The sequence below is a fragment of the Neovison vison genome, chromosome 3 (assembly GCF_020171115.1).
Source record: "Neovison vison isolate M4711 chromosome 3, ASM_NN_V1, whole genome shotgun sequence".
Taxonomy (NCBI): domain Eukaryota; kingdom Metazoa; phylum Chordata; class Mammalia; order Carnivora; family Mustelidae; genus Neogale; species Neogale vison.
The window spans coordinates 168,252,130-168,269,654 of NC_058093.1; the positions used below are offsets into that span (position 1 = coordinate 168,252,130).

Here is a 17,525-nt window from a genome sequence, read left to right on the forward strand (position 1 = left end):
GCCTCACATGGGGTTTGATCCCAGGACCCCAAGATCATGACCTGAGCCGAAGGCAGATGCTCAGCTGACCGAGCCACCTCAGTGCCCCTGTTTTTTAAAGATAATCCATTTATTGGAGAGAGAGCGAGAGAGAGCAAGCGAGCGAGTGCAGGCGAATGAGGGGAGGGGCAAAGGCGGAGAATCTGAGGAGACTTCCACTGCGCATAGAGCCAGCCGTACAGGGGGCTTGATCTCACAACCCATGAGATCATGACCTGAGCCAAAACCCAGAGTTGGATGTTTAACTTACTGAGCTACCCAGGTGCCCCTCTTCTGCCCACTGCTCCCCCCCCCACCCCGCAATTCTGAGAGCATTTAAAGCATGATTTGATTTAAATTTTTTATTCACCTGCAGAACTCTTGTCTTTAGGAACTCCCTGTGCATGTGGCTAGTTCCCAAGGAAGACTGCCAACTCCCTGGGAAATTCAGTCCCACCTTGCCCTAGCCACACTCCAAACAGAACAGCCCCCCAACATTTTCTGTATGAATGAGCGTGTGAGCAAATGAACCTTTTGTACGTTAGAGAGTTAGAGTAGGCTAGTATATTTGAAAGCTGTGTATAATTTTTTATTTTTTAGCACACAGAGCTCAAGCAAATAGCCATCTAAGAATCTTAAGAGGAGGTTCTCAGGGATGCAGTTAAGGTTCGAAGGAACAGATTTAGCTTTTGACACTGCCAGACAGGGAATTTTTATGACCACATCCAAGAAGTCAGTAAGTGAAGTTTACTGTCTGTTTAGAGGCAGAGGTGTCCCGTAGTCAAGATCTAGGACTAGCAGTTAGAGGAGTAAATAAAATGCCGATTCCCTGTGGTGGGGAAATACAGTATCTGTGGGGCTGGGGGAAGGAGTCCACACGCCGGGCCAGCTGGCTCCTGCCTTCTGCATGACCACTGACGGTCCTCCTAACCCTCCAGCCAGTTGTGTTCATTTCAGAACAGGCCAAGTGGAAGGACGTGGATGGAGCAGGGTAAATCTGTCCCTTCTCTCGCAAACGCCAGACTCTGGAGAGCCTAGTAACAGAGAGTGGGAACCTTATCTTGCTACACAGTGGCTAGTGTGTAAAATACCGCCGTAAATTCATTACTAGATAATTATAGGCTAAACCACTTGACCCCACAGTCAACTTCCTTCTTTGTGAAATGGTGATAATACTTAACATTGTGCAGAGGTTTCTGATTTCGGACCAGAAGGCCGTCCATGAGCATTAGATACAGTGTCATTGCCAACCTCTGCTGCTGTCTGTGTTCTCCTTCCAAGAGAGCGCGTGCAGGACACCAATCTGGAAACAGGGAGGTGTGCCTGCACAGCTTTTATCGTCTTGCCTTTGCTGCGTTTTAGATCTGGGAATGGAGGGGACCGGGGAAGGGTACAGATGACCTGATAGTTCCCGAGAGTGTGGCAACCATACGCTCTTGCCCCGTTCTTTCAGGATCCAACTAAATAGACTTCTGTGTCAGCTAAATATGAGCTTACCATGACCTGAGGCCCATTTAATTTTCTGTTCCGCACATTTCCTCCTGGCAAGAAAATAAAGGGAAAGGAAGCATTATCCCAAACTTCAGTTCCATTTCTGTATTTCTTCATTCAGTCGTTTTTCAAAAATGTCAAAAGAATAAGAATCCTGATTATGAAGGTAAAATATAGCAGTATGCCAAGAGTATGTACTAATTGATTTAATTTGACATTTTTTTCTTTTTAAAAATAGCTTTTTTAAAAAATGCCAGGAGTAATAAATGTTCAATGCCACAAAGCACAAGAGAATAAAAACAAACATAAAATTTGCCTGTCACATCATCAGCTAGTCCTGACCCCTACTAATATTTTGATGTGTTTAATTCCAGAGTTTTTTATTGCATATACAAATATCTTTGAAAAAACCTTTCCCTGTAGAACTGTTCTGTAACCTGCTTTTCACTTTAATGCTATATTTTATTTTTTTTAATTAGTAACATCCATAGTTGAGCTGTAGTGTGTCTTCTAAAATAACGCTGATGTCTTAAGTATATTTAAAAATATCTCAGAGGTCCTCTCTGCCTGCCTTCTCTGCCTACTTGTGATCTCTCTCTCTCTCTGTGTCAAATAAATAAGTAAAATATTTTATTTTAAAAAAGGGGAGGGCACCTGGGTGGCTCAGTGGGTTAAGTCTCAGTGGGTTGAATCTCTTCAGCTCAGGTCATATCTCAGGGTCTTGGGATCAAGCCCCATATAGGACTCTTTGCTCAGTGGAGAGCCTCCTTCCCTCTCTCTCTGCCTGCCTCTCTGCCGTCTTGTGATCTCTCTCGCTCAAATAAATAAATAAATGTTTTTGTTTTTTTTTAAATCCAAGAGATCTAATTTAACAAGTAGTCCAACTCTTTTTGCACAGCAAAATTCTGTCAAAATGGTCTCTTTTTTCTAGTCACTTTCCTTTTGGGGGGAAAAGGAAGTGGGGAAATTTTGGCAAATAGTTTGTTCTTTTTGTGGTCCCAGTTTGGTAATCTAATAAGGGAGCTTCTCAGATACCTATTCTATTTGAAAAAGAAAAATAACAAAAAGGCACGTTGAGGGTACACACTGCATCTTGGGCCGACAGGATGCGCTGAAATAGAGAAACATTAGTAGCCTCTCCCCTTGGCCAGCAGCAAGGAGAGTAACATTTTGCTATTTCAGATTAAGAAGCAACTGCAGATTAGTTTAACACAGTTGCTAATCATTTTGAAACAACTTGGAAGCCTCCTATGTTTGCTTTCTAAGTTTTGTTTGTTTGTTTTTTTAGATTTTATTTAAATCACAAGTAGGCAGAGAGAGAAAGGGGAAGCAGGCTCCCCGCTGAGCAGAGAGTCCCATGTGGGGCTCAGTCCCAGCACCCTGAGACCATGACCTGAGCCGAAGGCAGAAGCTTAACCCACTGAGGCACCCAGGTGCCCCTGTTTTTGTTTTTGTTTTTAAACTGTGAAATTAAGATTTTAATCTGAAAAGGAAAATCCATACAATTCAAGTGCCATTTCATTTTGCGGACATGTTACAATGACTTCGTTCTCGACTTCCTTTCACACGCCTGTCCAAAGCACATAGCTGGCATTTCTGTTTTGTTCTTCTCTATTTTCCTTCTTTCTTGTCTGCACCTCACCAGGTAATCCTTCTATCAATGCAAAATGCTGTCTTTTTCACCCACAGAGCTTACCTCTTCAGCTATTTTTTAAAGTTCTCCATAGTTCTCAGTAGGTCCATAGCTGTCTTCTCTGTACATCTGGTTTACTGCTCTGTGAGATTTTATTTTTCATGTGCAGAAGGAAAGAAATGTCCTTCGTCCTTCTCTGTACCAAGCACTGTATTGTACACCTTCACAAACAAGTCTCATGTGCTGCAGGCTTGATCTTTCTGTAGGGTGGGAAGATTCAACCCTGTTCTAGAGATGAGGAAACTGGCGTCTGATAGGTTTGGAAACTTCTCCAAGATCACACAGAGGGAAAGGCTGAGTTCATAGCAGGTTCGAAAACCAGGGCTCCTGCTCCTGTACCCATAGGGTGTCCTGTGTAGGAAACTTTTCCAGCTATACAAAGTTTTGAAAGTTGTCTTACCTTAAGAACATGTTTTCCTTTACTACTTTTGGGCAGAAATCTTTCTTCAGCATATTATACATACTTTCTACTCTAAGCTAGAATGGCATTTGATTTGGGGGTGATACAATATTGGATGACTTTTATAAGTACATATTGTCCCATGGGCTAGAAAACCAGTGACCATACACACGTGTTTTAAATGCCTGGATTAAGGGGCGCCTGGGTGGCTCAGTGGGATAAAGCCTCTGCCTTCAGCTCGGGTCATGATCCCAGAGTTCTGGGATGGAGCCCCGCTTCAGGCTCTCTGCTTAGCAGGGAGCCTTCTTCCCCCTCTCTCTGCCTGCCTCTCTGCCTACTTGTGATCTCTGTCTGTCAGATAAATAAATAAAATCTTTAAATGCATGGATTAAGACTTAAGTAGGTACTATGAGTGTGAAGGGGGCTCCTGCGATAAAGTGAATGGAAGATTTGATGTCAAATTTGGATGCCCTGAAGGCTTTGGTGCCTAATTCTCAGGTGTCTTCAGAGACTGACAGAAACTGTCCCCTGCATAAGGTATATGTACAATACTCATTGATTTTAAAGCACTGCTGGGCCTTTTTTATTTTATTTATTTACTTAAACTCGTGAAATTGTAAGGTTTTTTTCTCTCTCTCTTCAGTGTCATTCTGCTATTTAGTTAAAGTCTCTAGAAACCACAAGCTTGATACATGGTCAGAGCCCAGTTGAGTATTACCTGAATGAATGAAGAAACAATGAGCTCTCTCACAAAAAAATATGTTGGCATTATGGTTAGGAAGGAGTCTTTTTATACAATTAAGTAACTGTGGTCAGTATAGTCATGTTTTCCCACAGGAACCCTTACTGTGAGTCCAATGGGACTGTCTCATTTCTAAAGTAACATTCCCAAGGCAACCATAGATTTCTATCCAAGGAACTGTTAGGGTCCATGCCTAAGATACTGTGATCACAGTTCACATACCCTAAACAGTTGGCCAACTGTCAGAAAACAGAATTAATGGGAACACTCCAGTCTCTGGGAATTCCATACAGTATAGATGCTCCTTGAGTCTGTGTGTGTATATGTGATATAAATACATATATTTTAAACCCAGGTCGAAATTTGTGGAAAAGCTATGATTTATATTATATTCCTTCGTCCCTCTATTAAATGCTATGAATTACAACATCAGATAATAAAAGTAAGTATTTTACTATCGACATGCTTTTCTAGAAACATCCCCCAAGAAACCCGTTTCTTTCCCCAGTGAAAGAGGCAATGTAGTCCAACTTGGTAGTGAAACGTGACCTAAGACAGGAGCATACATTTTTAACAAATAAAGTCATTCAAACTTTCAGTTTAAACTTCAGCTCATTTGTTCTAGGCAGTGCCCCTGGGGCTCCTGTTTGAACAGCGCTCAGCTAGGTTAGATTTAGAAGGCAAATTTTTCATTAGCTTCTTTTGAAAGATGCCTGAAGTCAAATCCCTTGAAGGACTCTCCTACCGAAAAATCATTGCTGCTCTGCTGGGTAGGTGAGGTGGATGATTAAGCTGAGGAATCCTCATACTGAAAGCAGCCAGGAAATGGAAATTTTAAAGGTAAACTGATCAACGTACCTGGAAAATCCATATGGGATAGAAATGGGGGAAAGAGGAATTTGAAAGAAAATTTCAGATGGCTCTTCCCTGTCTGAGTACTGGAGTTAGACTGATGTATCCTGTGTGAAGAAATAATGAACATGTTTTTAGCTTTTAAAAAAAAGGCGATATTGGGCACTGGGTGGCTCAGTTGGTTAAGCGACTGCCTTCGGCTCAGGTCATGATCCCAGAGTCCGGGTATCAAGTCCCACATTGGGCTCCCTGTTCAGTAGGAAGTCTGCTTCCCCCTCTGACCCTCTCCCCTCTCCTGCTCTCTTTCTTTCTCTCTCACTCTCTCTGTAATAAAAAAAAATAAAATTAAAAAGGCAGTATTTCACAGAAATTTACACGAGCATTTGAACAGTAAGTTGTTCTGATTGAAGTTTTTCCAGGATTATTTTTGGTTTATTCTCTTTCTGAATGAAACTGAGAATAAAGTGAATAAATCGTAAGTGTCCACATGTGTACAACTATGGGACCTCCCAGATAAAGATGTAGAACTTGTCTAGTAGTCCCAAAGGCTCCTTCTTACCCCTCTCAGTCAGTAAGCCTCCCCCCGCCCTGCCGGCACACCCAGGTGGCCAGTGTTCTGAGCTGTGTCTTCACGGATTCACTTTGTGGTCTGTAGCTTCGTGTGAGTGGAATCCTACAGAGCGAGCCCTGGTGCCTTTTCTCCATGCACTCTCCGAGAGAGCTGTAAATGTTGCGTTTTCCTCACTGCATGGCTGTTAATTTCATTAATTTTCATAAAATCAGCCAAAAGAGAGAAATAGTGCTGTGAGGTCCTAAGCTGTACTATATTCCCTAGTGCAGTAACTGCCTCTCCATGTAAACATGGGGGGAGGGCGGTGCCACGCTGGCTAAGTCTGTGGGACATGCGACTCCATCTTGGGGTTGTAAGTTTGAGCCCCACGTTGGGTGTAGATATTACTTAAAAATACAATCTTTAAAGACTTACTTTCTTTTTTTCTTTTTTAGATTTTATTTATTTATTTGACAGAGAGAGATCACAAGCAGGCAGAGAGGCAGGCAGAGAGAGAGAGAGGACGAAGCAGGCTTCCGGCTGAGCAGAGAGCCTGATGCGGGGCTCGATCTCAGGAACCTGGGATCATGACCTGAACCGAAGGCAGAGGCTTAACCCACTGAGCCACCCAGGCACCCCAAAGACTTACTTTCTTAAATAAATAAACATACTTGATAAGTTCAAGTCTGTTGTGATTTGGGCTTCCACATATTAAGAAAAATTCAAGCGAGATTTACTGTGCTGTCTGGTGGGGTGTGGCTATGTGGCTATGTCCGTTACAATTTAAATTAATACAATTTAAAATTCAGTTCTTCAGTTCTGTTAGCCACACTCAAATGCTCAAAATAGTCACATGTCACTAGTGGCCACCTTACTGAATGGAGCAAATCTAGAACATTTCCATTGTGGTAGAAAACCCTTTTGGATGGCGCTGTTGAGAAAGCTGGCTGTTAGCTGTCTTCCTCTGCCCTTTTCCCCTTTGCAGATATAAGGATGTTGTAGTGACTCTAATTTTTCTCACTTTAGTTAACATTTAATTCTGTGGTTCTCAGACTATCATCTTACAAGCTTCTGTTTACGGGATTGTCCCTCCAGACCTTGGGGGAAAAAATAAATGGGAGAATTGTTAAACATGCTGCACTTTTAATTTCTAGAAGGTTCCATGCTCCGACATTGGGGCCTTGGCCGTATCGCTTGAAAACCTCCTCCTAGCATCCCACTGTGGGTTGATTTCTCATTTGTCAGATCTTAGCTTAGACTGGCTTTGGCTTCAGGAGATCTTCCCCAACTGTCCTCCCAGCCCCCAAGCCTGGGTTACATGTCTCCTCAATTCAGCTTTCATACTGACCTGTCCGTGCCTCACTTCTGGTAGCAGCTTCTTGGGTCTTCTGGTAGCAGCTGCTTGGGTCTTGGCTTCCGTCCACACTGAACAAGCCCGGTGAGGTCAGGCAGCATCCTGTCATGTTCAGTGTTGCATATCTGTCTCTGGTACAGTGCCTGGCTCTTGGGAGAGGGTAGCAAATACTGTGGAAGGAGAGAACAATGGGCTGCACACCGAAGGGCCTGAAACCATGTAGCTTCATGGTAGGGTTCCTCTCTCCCAGGTAGAGAGAAGGGTCTATTCCATATGGGAGTTGCTCTGAGACAGCTTTCTGTCCGGGCCTCTTACAGAATACGCATCAGTACCCACATTTGCGCCCTTCCCGGTTGAAGTGTTTGGTTTGCCTTTCATCGGAAATCACAGTAAAAAGACATCCAGACTGAGAGGATGCTGGGTGAGCAATCAGAGAGAAAGGCAGATGGGGAAGTGGAGCTGCAAAATGGTCATAATACGGTAGAAAATTCTGCATCTGTCAGCGGGCAGCTGTTCTTGGCATCACAGGCCACGTCTCTCCAAGCCAGATGATCTCACGGGGAGGCAGCGGGGTAAGGAAAGGAAGGGTATCCTGTCAGGATAGGGGACAGAAAACTCTAGCTTGAAATATGAGGAACTTGGTTTTCCCCCGTAACGAGACATCTCGAGAGAGGCTCAGGGTTGGTTGAGTGGGTGCGTCAACAACGTCCCCGAGAACCTGGGTTTTTTCCAGCTCCGCTTGGGCTCCGGCTTCCTCCCGAGGCTTCCTCCCTTCTGGAAGCTCGGGGTCGAAAGAAAGAATAGAAAGCCATAGGCGAGGAAGGGGGTTGTCAGAATGTGTATGATGAAGCATCGGAGTAGAGGCTGGGTATCTGCTGTCAAGGCCGAGACGGCTCAGCCCCAGATACCCTCCCTCCATCCCAGCCTACGGATTTTCCAAGTTCTTTCCGTCTCCCTTAGACTGAAAAGTGCCTTAGAAGCCATCTAACTAAGGGGGCACACACAGATCAGGGAAGGCTCCCAGAGTGAGAAAGAGGATGAAGGGGAGGATGAAACGGCTAACAGTCCTGCCAGAATCTGGCCTGAGCCCCCTTCCTGGCCCTTAAGGGTTCATTCCCCTCCCCAATCCCCGCTGCCCCGCCGCTGAAGAAAACACTGGCTTAATTTTAAATTTAGCAATATCCATACATTCATGATTTACAGTGTAAATGCTATATATTCTGGGAAATCTGGAATCCTTCAACCGATCAGTTACGCTTTCATTTTTTTTCTCCTTCTATATAGACCTGGCAGTATTGGAGCTGTGCTGAATGAGGTCACAGTCTAACTACAGTATTAACCCTGCAAATCTGTTCGTTTTCGCCTGAGCACCCTCAGGCGGGATACAGAATGTGTCCAATTGAAAAACTATTACAGACACTGCAGTGCCGTGATGGGATAGATTGTAACGGGGCGGGGGACACGGAGTGGGGGAGGGGGTGTCTTTAGCCAGGTAGGGAGAAGCTCTTAGAAGTAGACGCTATGGGATTGCATTTTTAAAGGAAGAATGTTGCTCTTTGTCATTTGAATTCTAAAGTGCTAACTTTTAGTGTTTTCAAACCCGAACTGTTTGATATTTTCTACCAACCATGTCTTTGTTTCTTGTTTTTTTTCCCCCCATCCAGTGCCTCTTCACATTCCCTCCTCGGTGTGCTACAAACATCTGTTTATGCGTTTTTTTAATATCCCTTTGCATTATTAAAAATACGTAGGAACGTGTAAAGAATAGTATAGTCAACACCCACAAATCGACCACCCCATTTAAGAAGTAAAACATAATCTCTTGTCCTATGATTGTTTCTGGACCCTGTTTAATCCAGCGTGGAGCAGAGCACAACACAGATGGTCAGAGTTGTGTGTGAAGGCCCCGTCCCGCCCCATTCACGGTAGCTCAGGGTTTCAGGAAGCTCGTGCATTCAGTCTTGCCTGGACATGTGGTTAATGCTAAGTAGTCTAACAGTTGTGCCCCAGGTAACTCCTAGAGCTGTTTCAGGTCATAAAATCTGATGTTTTGCAAATTTATATTTTGTCGTGCTGGGTTTTATACACAAAAACTAGATGACTTCCCTTTTATAATCTCCATCAAAGGCCTTTTTCAAAACCCCATTAGCATGCCTTCTCACTGACTTCGTCATGCATTGTTTGCATGTTTGAGAACAGTTTTGGGCCAAATGATAAATCTGAGAGTATTGTTGTGGCACTCGTCTTGCAGAACTCGGACGTAAATGCTAGTTTAGCTTTCTCCTCAATTGCGGGCTGGAAATATTTGACCCCTTCCTGGAGTGCCAGGGACTGGACTTGACTTGTCTGTGGTTTGGTCTCTTATTTAAAAGCAATTGACCATGTTTGGATAGTAATTGAAACATTTATATTGTATCCATGGAAAGGATGTGATATTTTATTTCCTCAAGAGGATGCTTCCTTCGGCATGCTCTTGCGCCCACCCCGGGATGTCCTCTCTGCGCTCTTCTCCTTACCCCGCACCCCTGCCCGTGGGACGGCTCCATTGGCACCTGCCCCAGGAGCTTGATCTCTTCAAGAAGTCGGGCGTAGAGAAGAGCACCTTGCTCGTGGCTCCCAAGCACGTATTTAACCACTGAAGGGTACAGTCTTTCCAGAGTGTCCCCAGACCCACGGTGTCATGCATTGTTTGCATTCTCTCACAGAGAGAGAAGCAGAGAACAAATGGGTAGCGTGTGTGGGTTGTTTTTTTTTTTTTAATCTCTTGACGGATGAACTCGTGGTGCCTGTGTACAAGGTTGCTTTCAGAATATGTGCCGATGGCCAAGCTAGTCCTAGCTGCCTCTTCCTGGTTGGAAAAATAGAAATCAAGGAAAATGTTTTGCAGAACACAAGTGCTGAAAGGTCTGTATTTATCCCAACTGCCTAGCAGTAAGTTTCCAGAGAGAAAGATAAAGCATCTGTATTTTATTTAGGCGTGGGTTGTTTCCAGCATTGATTGTCTTTTCATTTGGAGTGAGTCGTAGCTCTCCACGTGCCATTTACCAGTTGTTAAATGCGAGAATTCATTAGTGAGATAAGCCATCATAGAGCTCAGGATGATTGGAAATGAACATTAGTTCCCCTCCTTGACTCTGAGCGTGGGAAGTTGTCCTTTTCTTCGTTGCAGATTTTGTTTTCCTGATACTCCTTACAAAAAGAATGAGAGCCCGCTGGTTTGGGGAGATGTTACTGCGGGATGAGCGTCGGCGCTAGTCGCTGGCTCGTTCTTGATGATGCATGTGTTTCCTTTCTCTCCACTGAAAAGATGAAAATGTGTCTAAACTTGCTTATCTCTCTGTAGGACAGTCGACCCAATATGTCAAGACCTCTGATCACTAGATCTCCTGCATCTCCACTGAACAACCAAGGCATTCCTACTCCAGCGCAACTCACAAAATCCAATGCGCCCGTCCACATTGATGTGGGCGGTCACATGTACACCAGCAGCCTGGCCACCCTCACCAAATACCCCGAATCAAGGTAATCCGGAAAAAAAAAAAAAAAAGGAAAAGTCACGCTTGGAAGTGATTGTGTTTGATGATATGTTTTTCCTTTGACCCCCACAGCAGCAGCATGACCTCCCCGGGCGGGGGCGGGTCCGAACGTGAGCGCCCAGCTCCTGCGGCTGCTCTGGGATGTGGCGGTGGGGGCCTGACCCACAGCTTAGGGGCATACGAGTAGACCTGTCACAGGGGAATGGAGTTTTGGGGTATTTCGTCCTGCTGCGATTTTTGCGTTTCTCCATGTAGCGCAAAAAGAAGGATGATTTCTACCTACCACAGACTTTTCTTCTGTCCTCTTCTTCTAAAACACACATTCTTATCAGTTCTTAGAATTTTCTAGGAGATCATGTGGCCCACCAACTTGTGAGCTAGAGAAAAAGAAAAAAAGAGAGAGAGAGAGAGAGATACTCTTATCGGTGAGTGTGTCAGTATATTTAGAACAGTATGCAAAAGTCCAGGAAGCCAAGATAGTTTTGCCCTAAAAAAAAAAAAAAAAGAGCAGTGGGATTTCTGAGCATGCAAGGCAGATAAGTAAATATAGAAAGTGTCTGAAGAGGGGAGAGTGTTTTACAAATAGGCATTATACACTTGATGCTTATGAGACACCCTGTCCCCTGTCCCCTCCACCCACGTCTAGAGGAGCTCCAAGGAAACAGTTTGCTTTGTTATTGTTGCTGGGACACCCCTCCTGGCTCTGCCTGGATTTGGGGGCTATGCCCAGATCCTCTAAGGGAGCTGATCTTCCCAGCTGTGCTGGTGGGTAGAGGAGGAGGCAAGAGCCTGTGTGGGCTCTAGTCAGGAAAAAGGGAGTTTTTCTGCGTGGTGTTGATCGTCTGAACTGGAAACCCGCTGTTTGGGCTTTGGGAAGGAACCAGTTGCTTTTTCAAGAACTTCGGACAGTGACAGATAGCGGATAGCAGCACTACCAGGCAGGACTGACGTAGAAATCGCTGGCGTCTTGATCACTGCGTGAAGACCCATTTTTTTGTTTGTGTTTTTTAAATTCTCACCCTGCTGCTTATTATTTTATGAAAGAAGGGGAACGTTGAGAAGAAAAAGGAAATATTTTCTCTCTCTCGATTTCCAAATTCAGTTTCCGCAAAGTGAAATGATTTTTTAAAACACAAATGACTGTTAATTCAATTATCAAAAAAACTATGTCTTTTTAAATGAAATGGTCCCATCAGTCAGTTATTCCCGTCACTGAGTCCCCACTTTCCCTAAGCGCATTGTAATAGGTGCTCCAAAGTCATGCTACATGATGGCTGTATTTCCCAAGAATATCATGATATAAGCAAGTAACGTTTCTTTTAAAAAATACTTATTTCCATTTTCTCTAAACTAATATCAACATCAGCAAAAGAAAATCACTGTGCCTCTTTCAGATGAGCACTGAGTTCTGGGGGGCAAGCCACAAAACTACAGGAGTCCAAAACCAAATCTTTAGCTGTAGCAAAATTCACCGATCTGATCTGATGGCCTTTGGCTTCAGTCCAATTTTTTTTTTTTTAAAGATTTTATTTATTTATTTGACAGAGAGAAATCACAAGTAGATGGAGAGGCAGGCAGAGAGAGAGAGGGAAGCAGGCTCCCTGCTGAGCAGAGAGCCCGATGCGGGACTCGATCCCAGGACCCTGAGATCATGACCTGAGCCGAAGGCAGCGGCTTAACCCACTGAGCCACCCAATGCTACTCCAGGAGGGAAGTCAGTAATGACCCCTTGTGCATTTGACATTAACTAGGAGGTTTTCTTTGAATGCTCATTGCACCTAGGGGCATCCTCTTACAGATTAAAGCCCCTCGCCTCAGACCCCCATCCCTCCCCCGCCCCCCCCCGGGGGGGTTTGGGCTTCTCTGAAGCTCTGTCTCACTTAGCCTGTTGCAGTGATAGGACATAGCAATTCATTGGAGGCTCTGTTTATTCAGTTCCTCTCTCAAATAGTTTGCCACTTTTCAAGGCCTCAAACAGTGTCTCATTGGGAAAGTCTCCCTCTGGCCACCTGTGCATGGGCATTTCTAAGAGTCTACTTTTGGTTCCTCATTCTCCACACCCTGAGGCATGCATCGCATTACGTGGTCTCTGGACTCTGGATATCCGCACTGGCTCGAATGGCAGCCCCTTGCCCTGTGCAGCCTTTGAGCACTGGAAACATAGCTGGTCCAAATCAAAATGTCCTCGATTGATTGTAAAGAATTAGGACCCCACCTCCCAAAAGTAAAGTATCTCAATGGTTTTTTTATTATTGATTTCATGTTGGAATGAGAATATACTGAATTAAATAAAATGTGTCATTAAAATTAATTTCACCTTTTTCCTTTTACTCTTTTAATGTGGCTCCCAGAAAACCCCAAATTACACGTATCTTGCTTTTTTTTTTTTTTTTTCCTATTGGGCAGCACCAATCTAGGCACAGATTTTTTAAAAAAATCTCATCCAACCTACTTGTCCTCCAACCTGATACTTCCAGGCATTATAACTTAAATTTCTCTTTCACCAACTTAATTAGAGAAGGTGAAATGGCTTATCTGCCTTTCCCCATCTTTCCCTGCACTTCCTTGTCACCACCGGGCCACAGTATCATGGGAGTGACATCAGAAATAATTCATGGTTTTTCAGTCCCACGTTTGAATGCTGACTCTGCCATTTAGTGGTTGTTTGGCCAAGGACAAGTCCAGTTTCTAAGCCCTATCTTCTCTCTTGTAAAATAGACACAGATATGTCTTCTCACAAGGTTATTGAGAGGATTAAATGTGATTAGGAAAAGCACGCCATGGCCCGGTGCCCAACACATACTATTGCCTTTATGCTTAATCTTCTGCCAAACCCAGCAATTGTTTCTTTTCGGACTGCCTTCCAAATACCAAATATATCCCATTCCTTCATTTCCTAGACCGTGAAAACAGGCTCACTTTTGGATTCTTGCCTGAATTACTTGTAGGCTCGAGGGACTCCTAGCTGGCACCTTCTGGTCCTTAATCTTGATGCCCCTACCCTACCTGTCCCAGAACTGCTCAGCTGTTCCAAGATCATCTTTATTGTCAGGGAGATATTTTTAAGCCTGTGTCAGACTCTGAAACAAGCCTTAGAAAGTGACTTCTCTTTCTTTTGCTTTCCCCTAAAGCAGAGGACAGTGGTTTAGATGTTGAATTGACCATTCTGCTCCCTCTTGGATTGTGTGTGTGTGTGTGTGTGTGTGTGTGTGTGTTTGTGTGTGGGGGTGGGGGGAGGGTGTGTGTGGGAGGGTGTGTTTTGTAACTCACCCCATGTTCATTTCAAGGCAACAGTCAGTTGAGTGGGACCCATACATAAATGTTCATAGTCAAAGATACAGGGAAGAAAGTTTCATGCTTTTCTTATATATGTCAGCGGCTCCTTCCAACTTCTGAGAAAATCTCTTTGGGGATAAATCCTGGGAGATTAGGTTGCCCATAACCTGGAATTACAAATAGCCCTAGCTGCAGTTCACTTTGAACGCTTCCCACCCTGTGGGACCATTCCCTGCCCCGTCCCCTCCTCAGCGTACCTGGTTCTTCTCTCATTTGCCTTTCCCTTGGTGTAGCCCAGAGGGGAGGAGGGCTTTTTCCTTGGTTTCATTTCTAGGATTTCAAGGGGAAACTTGTAGTGTAAAAGTCCTAATTTGTTTGTAGTTAGGGATCATAAAAGATGTCATGTTTTTCTACAATTTCAAAGGTCCTGCAAAGAGCCTTTATTCCACTTTGAAATATTTCAGGTGACTTTTTATTCTGTCTCTGTATATCGCCTTCTTGGCTAAAGACTACCCTTAGAACCCCAGAAAGTGGTACAATGGACCACACAGCGGAACATGAGAAGCACCTGGGAAGCATTAAAAGGCCATGCACAGTCCTGCCCCAGACCAATAAAAGAGGATTCTCTTCGATTTGCCCAAGAGATCCTGATATTCACCATCTGGCTTTGAACAACACTGAGACGTATGGTCCCTCCCAGTGAATATAGGCTTCTTCCTCAATGAATGGTTCGTGCTGTATCATAATGGCCATCCCGCCAAGAGAAAATGCCTTTTGATCTTTATTTCCCTGATGACCAAGATCACCTGGTTCCATTGTGTGTGGGTACCCTCGTGCTTTTATTTGGGGTGGGGGGGGGTGTTGTAAGCCCTGAGTAGGGATTCAAGGAGCAAGCTGACTTCTGCATCTTACAGCAGGGTTCACCACTCAAATTACTCACGTCCACCATCAAGTGCTTTCTAGCTGAAGGGACTGCACGTTTCAGAGTAACTGCCGTAGCGCGTATAGCAGTGATGTGCTCCGTGTTACTGATGTTTTGTGTAAGATGCAGAACTGCTCTTAGTGGGTATTTCTGAGGCCGTGGTTGATCCACACCACCTCGGGGATCAAGGAGATTCCTGACCGGTCCCCTGTTCCAGTTGGCCATTCGGAATTGGAATCACCCAGGAAAACAGCCGGTTCAGGTCTGCAGTAATTTTCCATTAAATAAGTAAAACAAAACAAAAGTCAGAAAAACATATCACCATTATGAAAAGATTTGTAATGGCTTTACCAAGAAGACAGAACATTTTTTATGTGACGGTTTGCCAGCTTGATTGAGAAGTTGTAAGGATCTAGACATGAGAGGTGGGCCTCACTAGGACTCTTGCCTGGGGCCCTGCACATTTAAACGACAGACCTGGTTATATCTGATTTAAAAATCTTAGGCCTCCATTATTAACATCATTGATAACAACAAAATCTAGATAGCTAAGTCATTTGTCATAAGGAATTAAGATTGGTACCAATGGCATGGCCTCTTTAAAGTCTCCCACTGTTGCCCTTGAAATACCTCTCTAGACACCCGTGTGTGTGTGTGTGTGTGTGTGAGATACGAAAGCAGCATCCTGTTCAAGGCATCTGGGAGGCTCAGTCGGTTAAGCGTCTGGCTCAGTGTCAACTCAGGTCTTGGATCTCAGGGTCATGAGTTCAAGCCCTGAACTGGGCTCCACGCTGGGTGCAGAGCCTACTGGAGACAAAACCAAAACGTTCTGTGCTTTAAAAGAAGACATGTGTCTGAGTCCAAAGTTAGGTCCGTTTCATCCTTTACCACCATCTCCAACAAAGCCAGCACTACTAGAGGCTGTACTGACGGTTATTCACACATGGGATTTTTAAAACCGGCAAGTGGGCTGTTAGGGTAATGAGTGAAGCCTCTGGGGCGGTCATAAGGCAGGGGTCTTGACCGAAAGAGCTGGTCAGCCGGCGACCTAGAGGTGAAAGACAAGGTCTTGTGTTACAGTCCCCTGAGCCATCCGATCTGACTGCTTGACAGCACTTTTGTGTATTTTAAACACAGTACATGAGTTAACTCCCACATAAGTGGATTATGCTGGATTGATCGCCCCTAAACAGCAGCGAGTCAGGAAGCACGCTGGCGTACGTAGGTAATTGCAAAACTCAAGACGCTGGGTTTTCAGCCTTGCAGTCAACCCCCATGGCCACCCAAGGGCTGTGTGTATTTGGAGCTTTAGGACAGAGATGCCAAACGTGTGTGCCTTTGCCAGCAGAGATCCAACTCCTGGCGCGACTTCACTCTCTGCTGCGTGAGCCATTAAGGCATGGTACGTGGGGAGCTGCCCTGGGAGGGAAGTTGGATGAGCGTACACTCAAGGGATTGGTGCACACGCTCGCGGGACGACTGCGTGCGCTTGTCTGGAGTTCCCTGTCATTGTGCGAGGCCAGACCGGGAGGTGTTCTGTAATCCTGGGTCAGGGCTGGGGATTCTGTGCCATGATTCTGTGACTTCGCGGTTTCAGTTTCATATGACAGGCCCTAGACACAGGTCCAGTCCTGTTGGCATGCAAGCCCGCATTTTAGGATCCCAACAAAAATGTCCCAAAACATAAACGCATCCTTCTTGCCACACAGTTCACTGAGTTGTCTTGCAGAATTATTGCAGGGCACTGAACAGGGGGCTTTTGATTATAACCCACTCTTTAGATCAGCATGAGTTATAATGCAGTATCTGTGGGGGCAGTCGGTGTCCGGACTCTTGGTTTCAGCTCAGGTTGTGAGCTGGTGAGATTGAGCCCTTATGGGGCTTCGCACTCCGTGTGGAATCTGGTTAAAACGTCTCTTCCTCTCCCTCTGTCCCTCCCCGCTGTGCTGCTTTCTCTCTCTCTCTCTCTCTCAAATAAATAAATCTTACAATGCGATGTCTATCTCAAGTCAAATATATATATATATATATATATATATATATATCTCACAGAACAGATTATTGGGGAAGTAGAAGTCATCCTGAGATGTGAACTCTCAGATGGAAGGAAGGCACATATCCTTGCTGCTTTGAAAACGCCCATGGAAATGCATAAAATGAGGACAAGCTAACCTAATGGTGAACAGTTGTGATTGCTAAGATGGGTTGATCTTTTAAAAAAGAAAATTAGTTTATGGGGGGAAGGGGAGTTGAAAAGGAGGTAAAGCACCTGGCAAATGAAAAATGGAAAGTTTCTCCAGGGTAATCGGGGCAATTTTCCTCTTCTCTGTCTCTTCTTGTCATCTTACAATATTGCTTTTCCAAAATTGCTCCTCAGTTATATAGGCAAAGAATAAATGAAACCAGCTTCAAAAAGCTTTTTTTTTTTTTTTTTAAATGATGAAACTGGACTTTTCTCTTCTGTACTGAAAAGCCAGGAACTTAAACTACGCTACTGGTGGATTCAGCAAACTTCCCTTTGCCCCTTGGGAAAAAGCTGACCTCACTTTTAGAGTAATTTAACTTATCAAGTCTTGTCTTAGAGAGGACTTCAGAGAAAAATGTACCCATGCTATAGCCTGTAGTTTTCCCTGTCCTGTTCTTCCATCCACTGGATTTCTTCTGTGCTCCCCAACAGCCAGGGCGGATACT

At 44.5% G+C, this 17,525-nt stretch overlaps 1 protein-coding gene across 3 annotated transcripts in view; it reads left to right on the forward strand.

The window, feature by feature from the left end:
* KCTD1 (potassium channel tetramerization domain containing 1) overlaps positions 1-17,525 on the forward strand; it is a 178,703-nt gene that overhangs the window by 123,871 nt on the left and 37,307 nt on the right. For all 3 annotated transcript variants that reach the window (XM_044243241.1, XM_044243242.1, XM_044243240.1), the window contains exon 2: positions 10,444-10,622. In XM_044243241.1, coding sequence (XP_044099176.1) covers positions 10,444-10,622 — 179 coding nt within the window. The remainder of the gene's footprint in view (positions 1-10,443; positions 10,623-17,525) is intronic.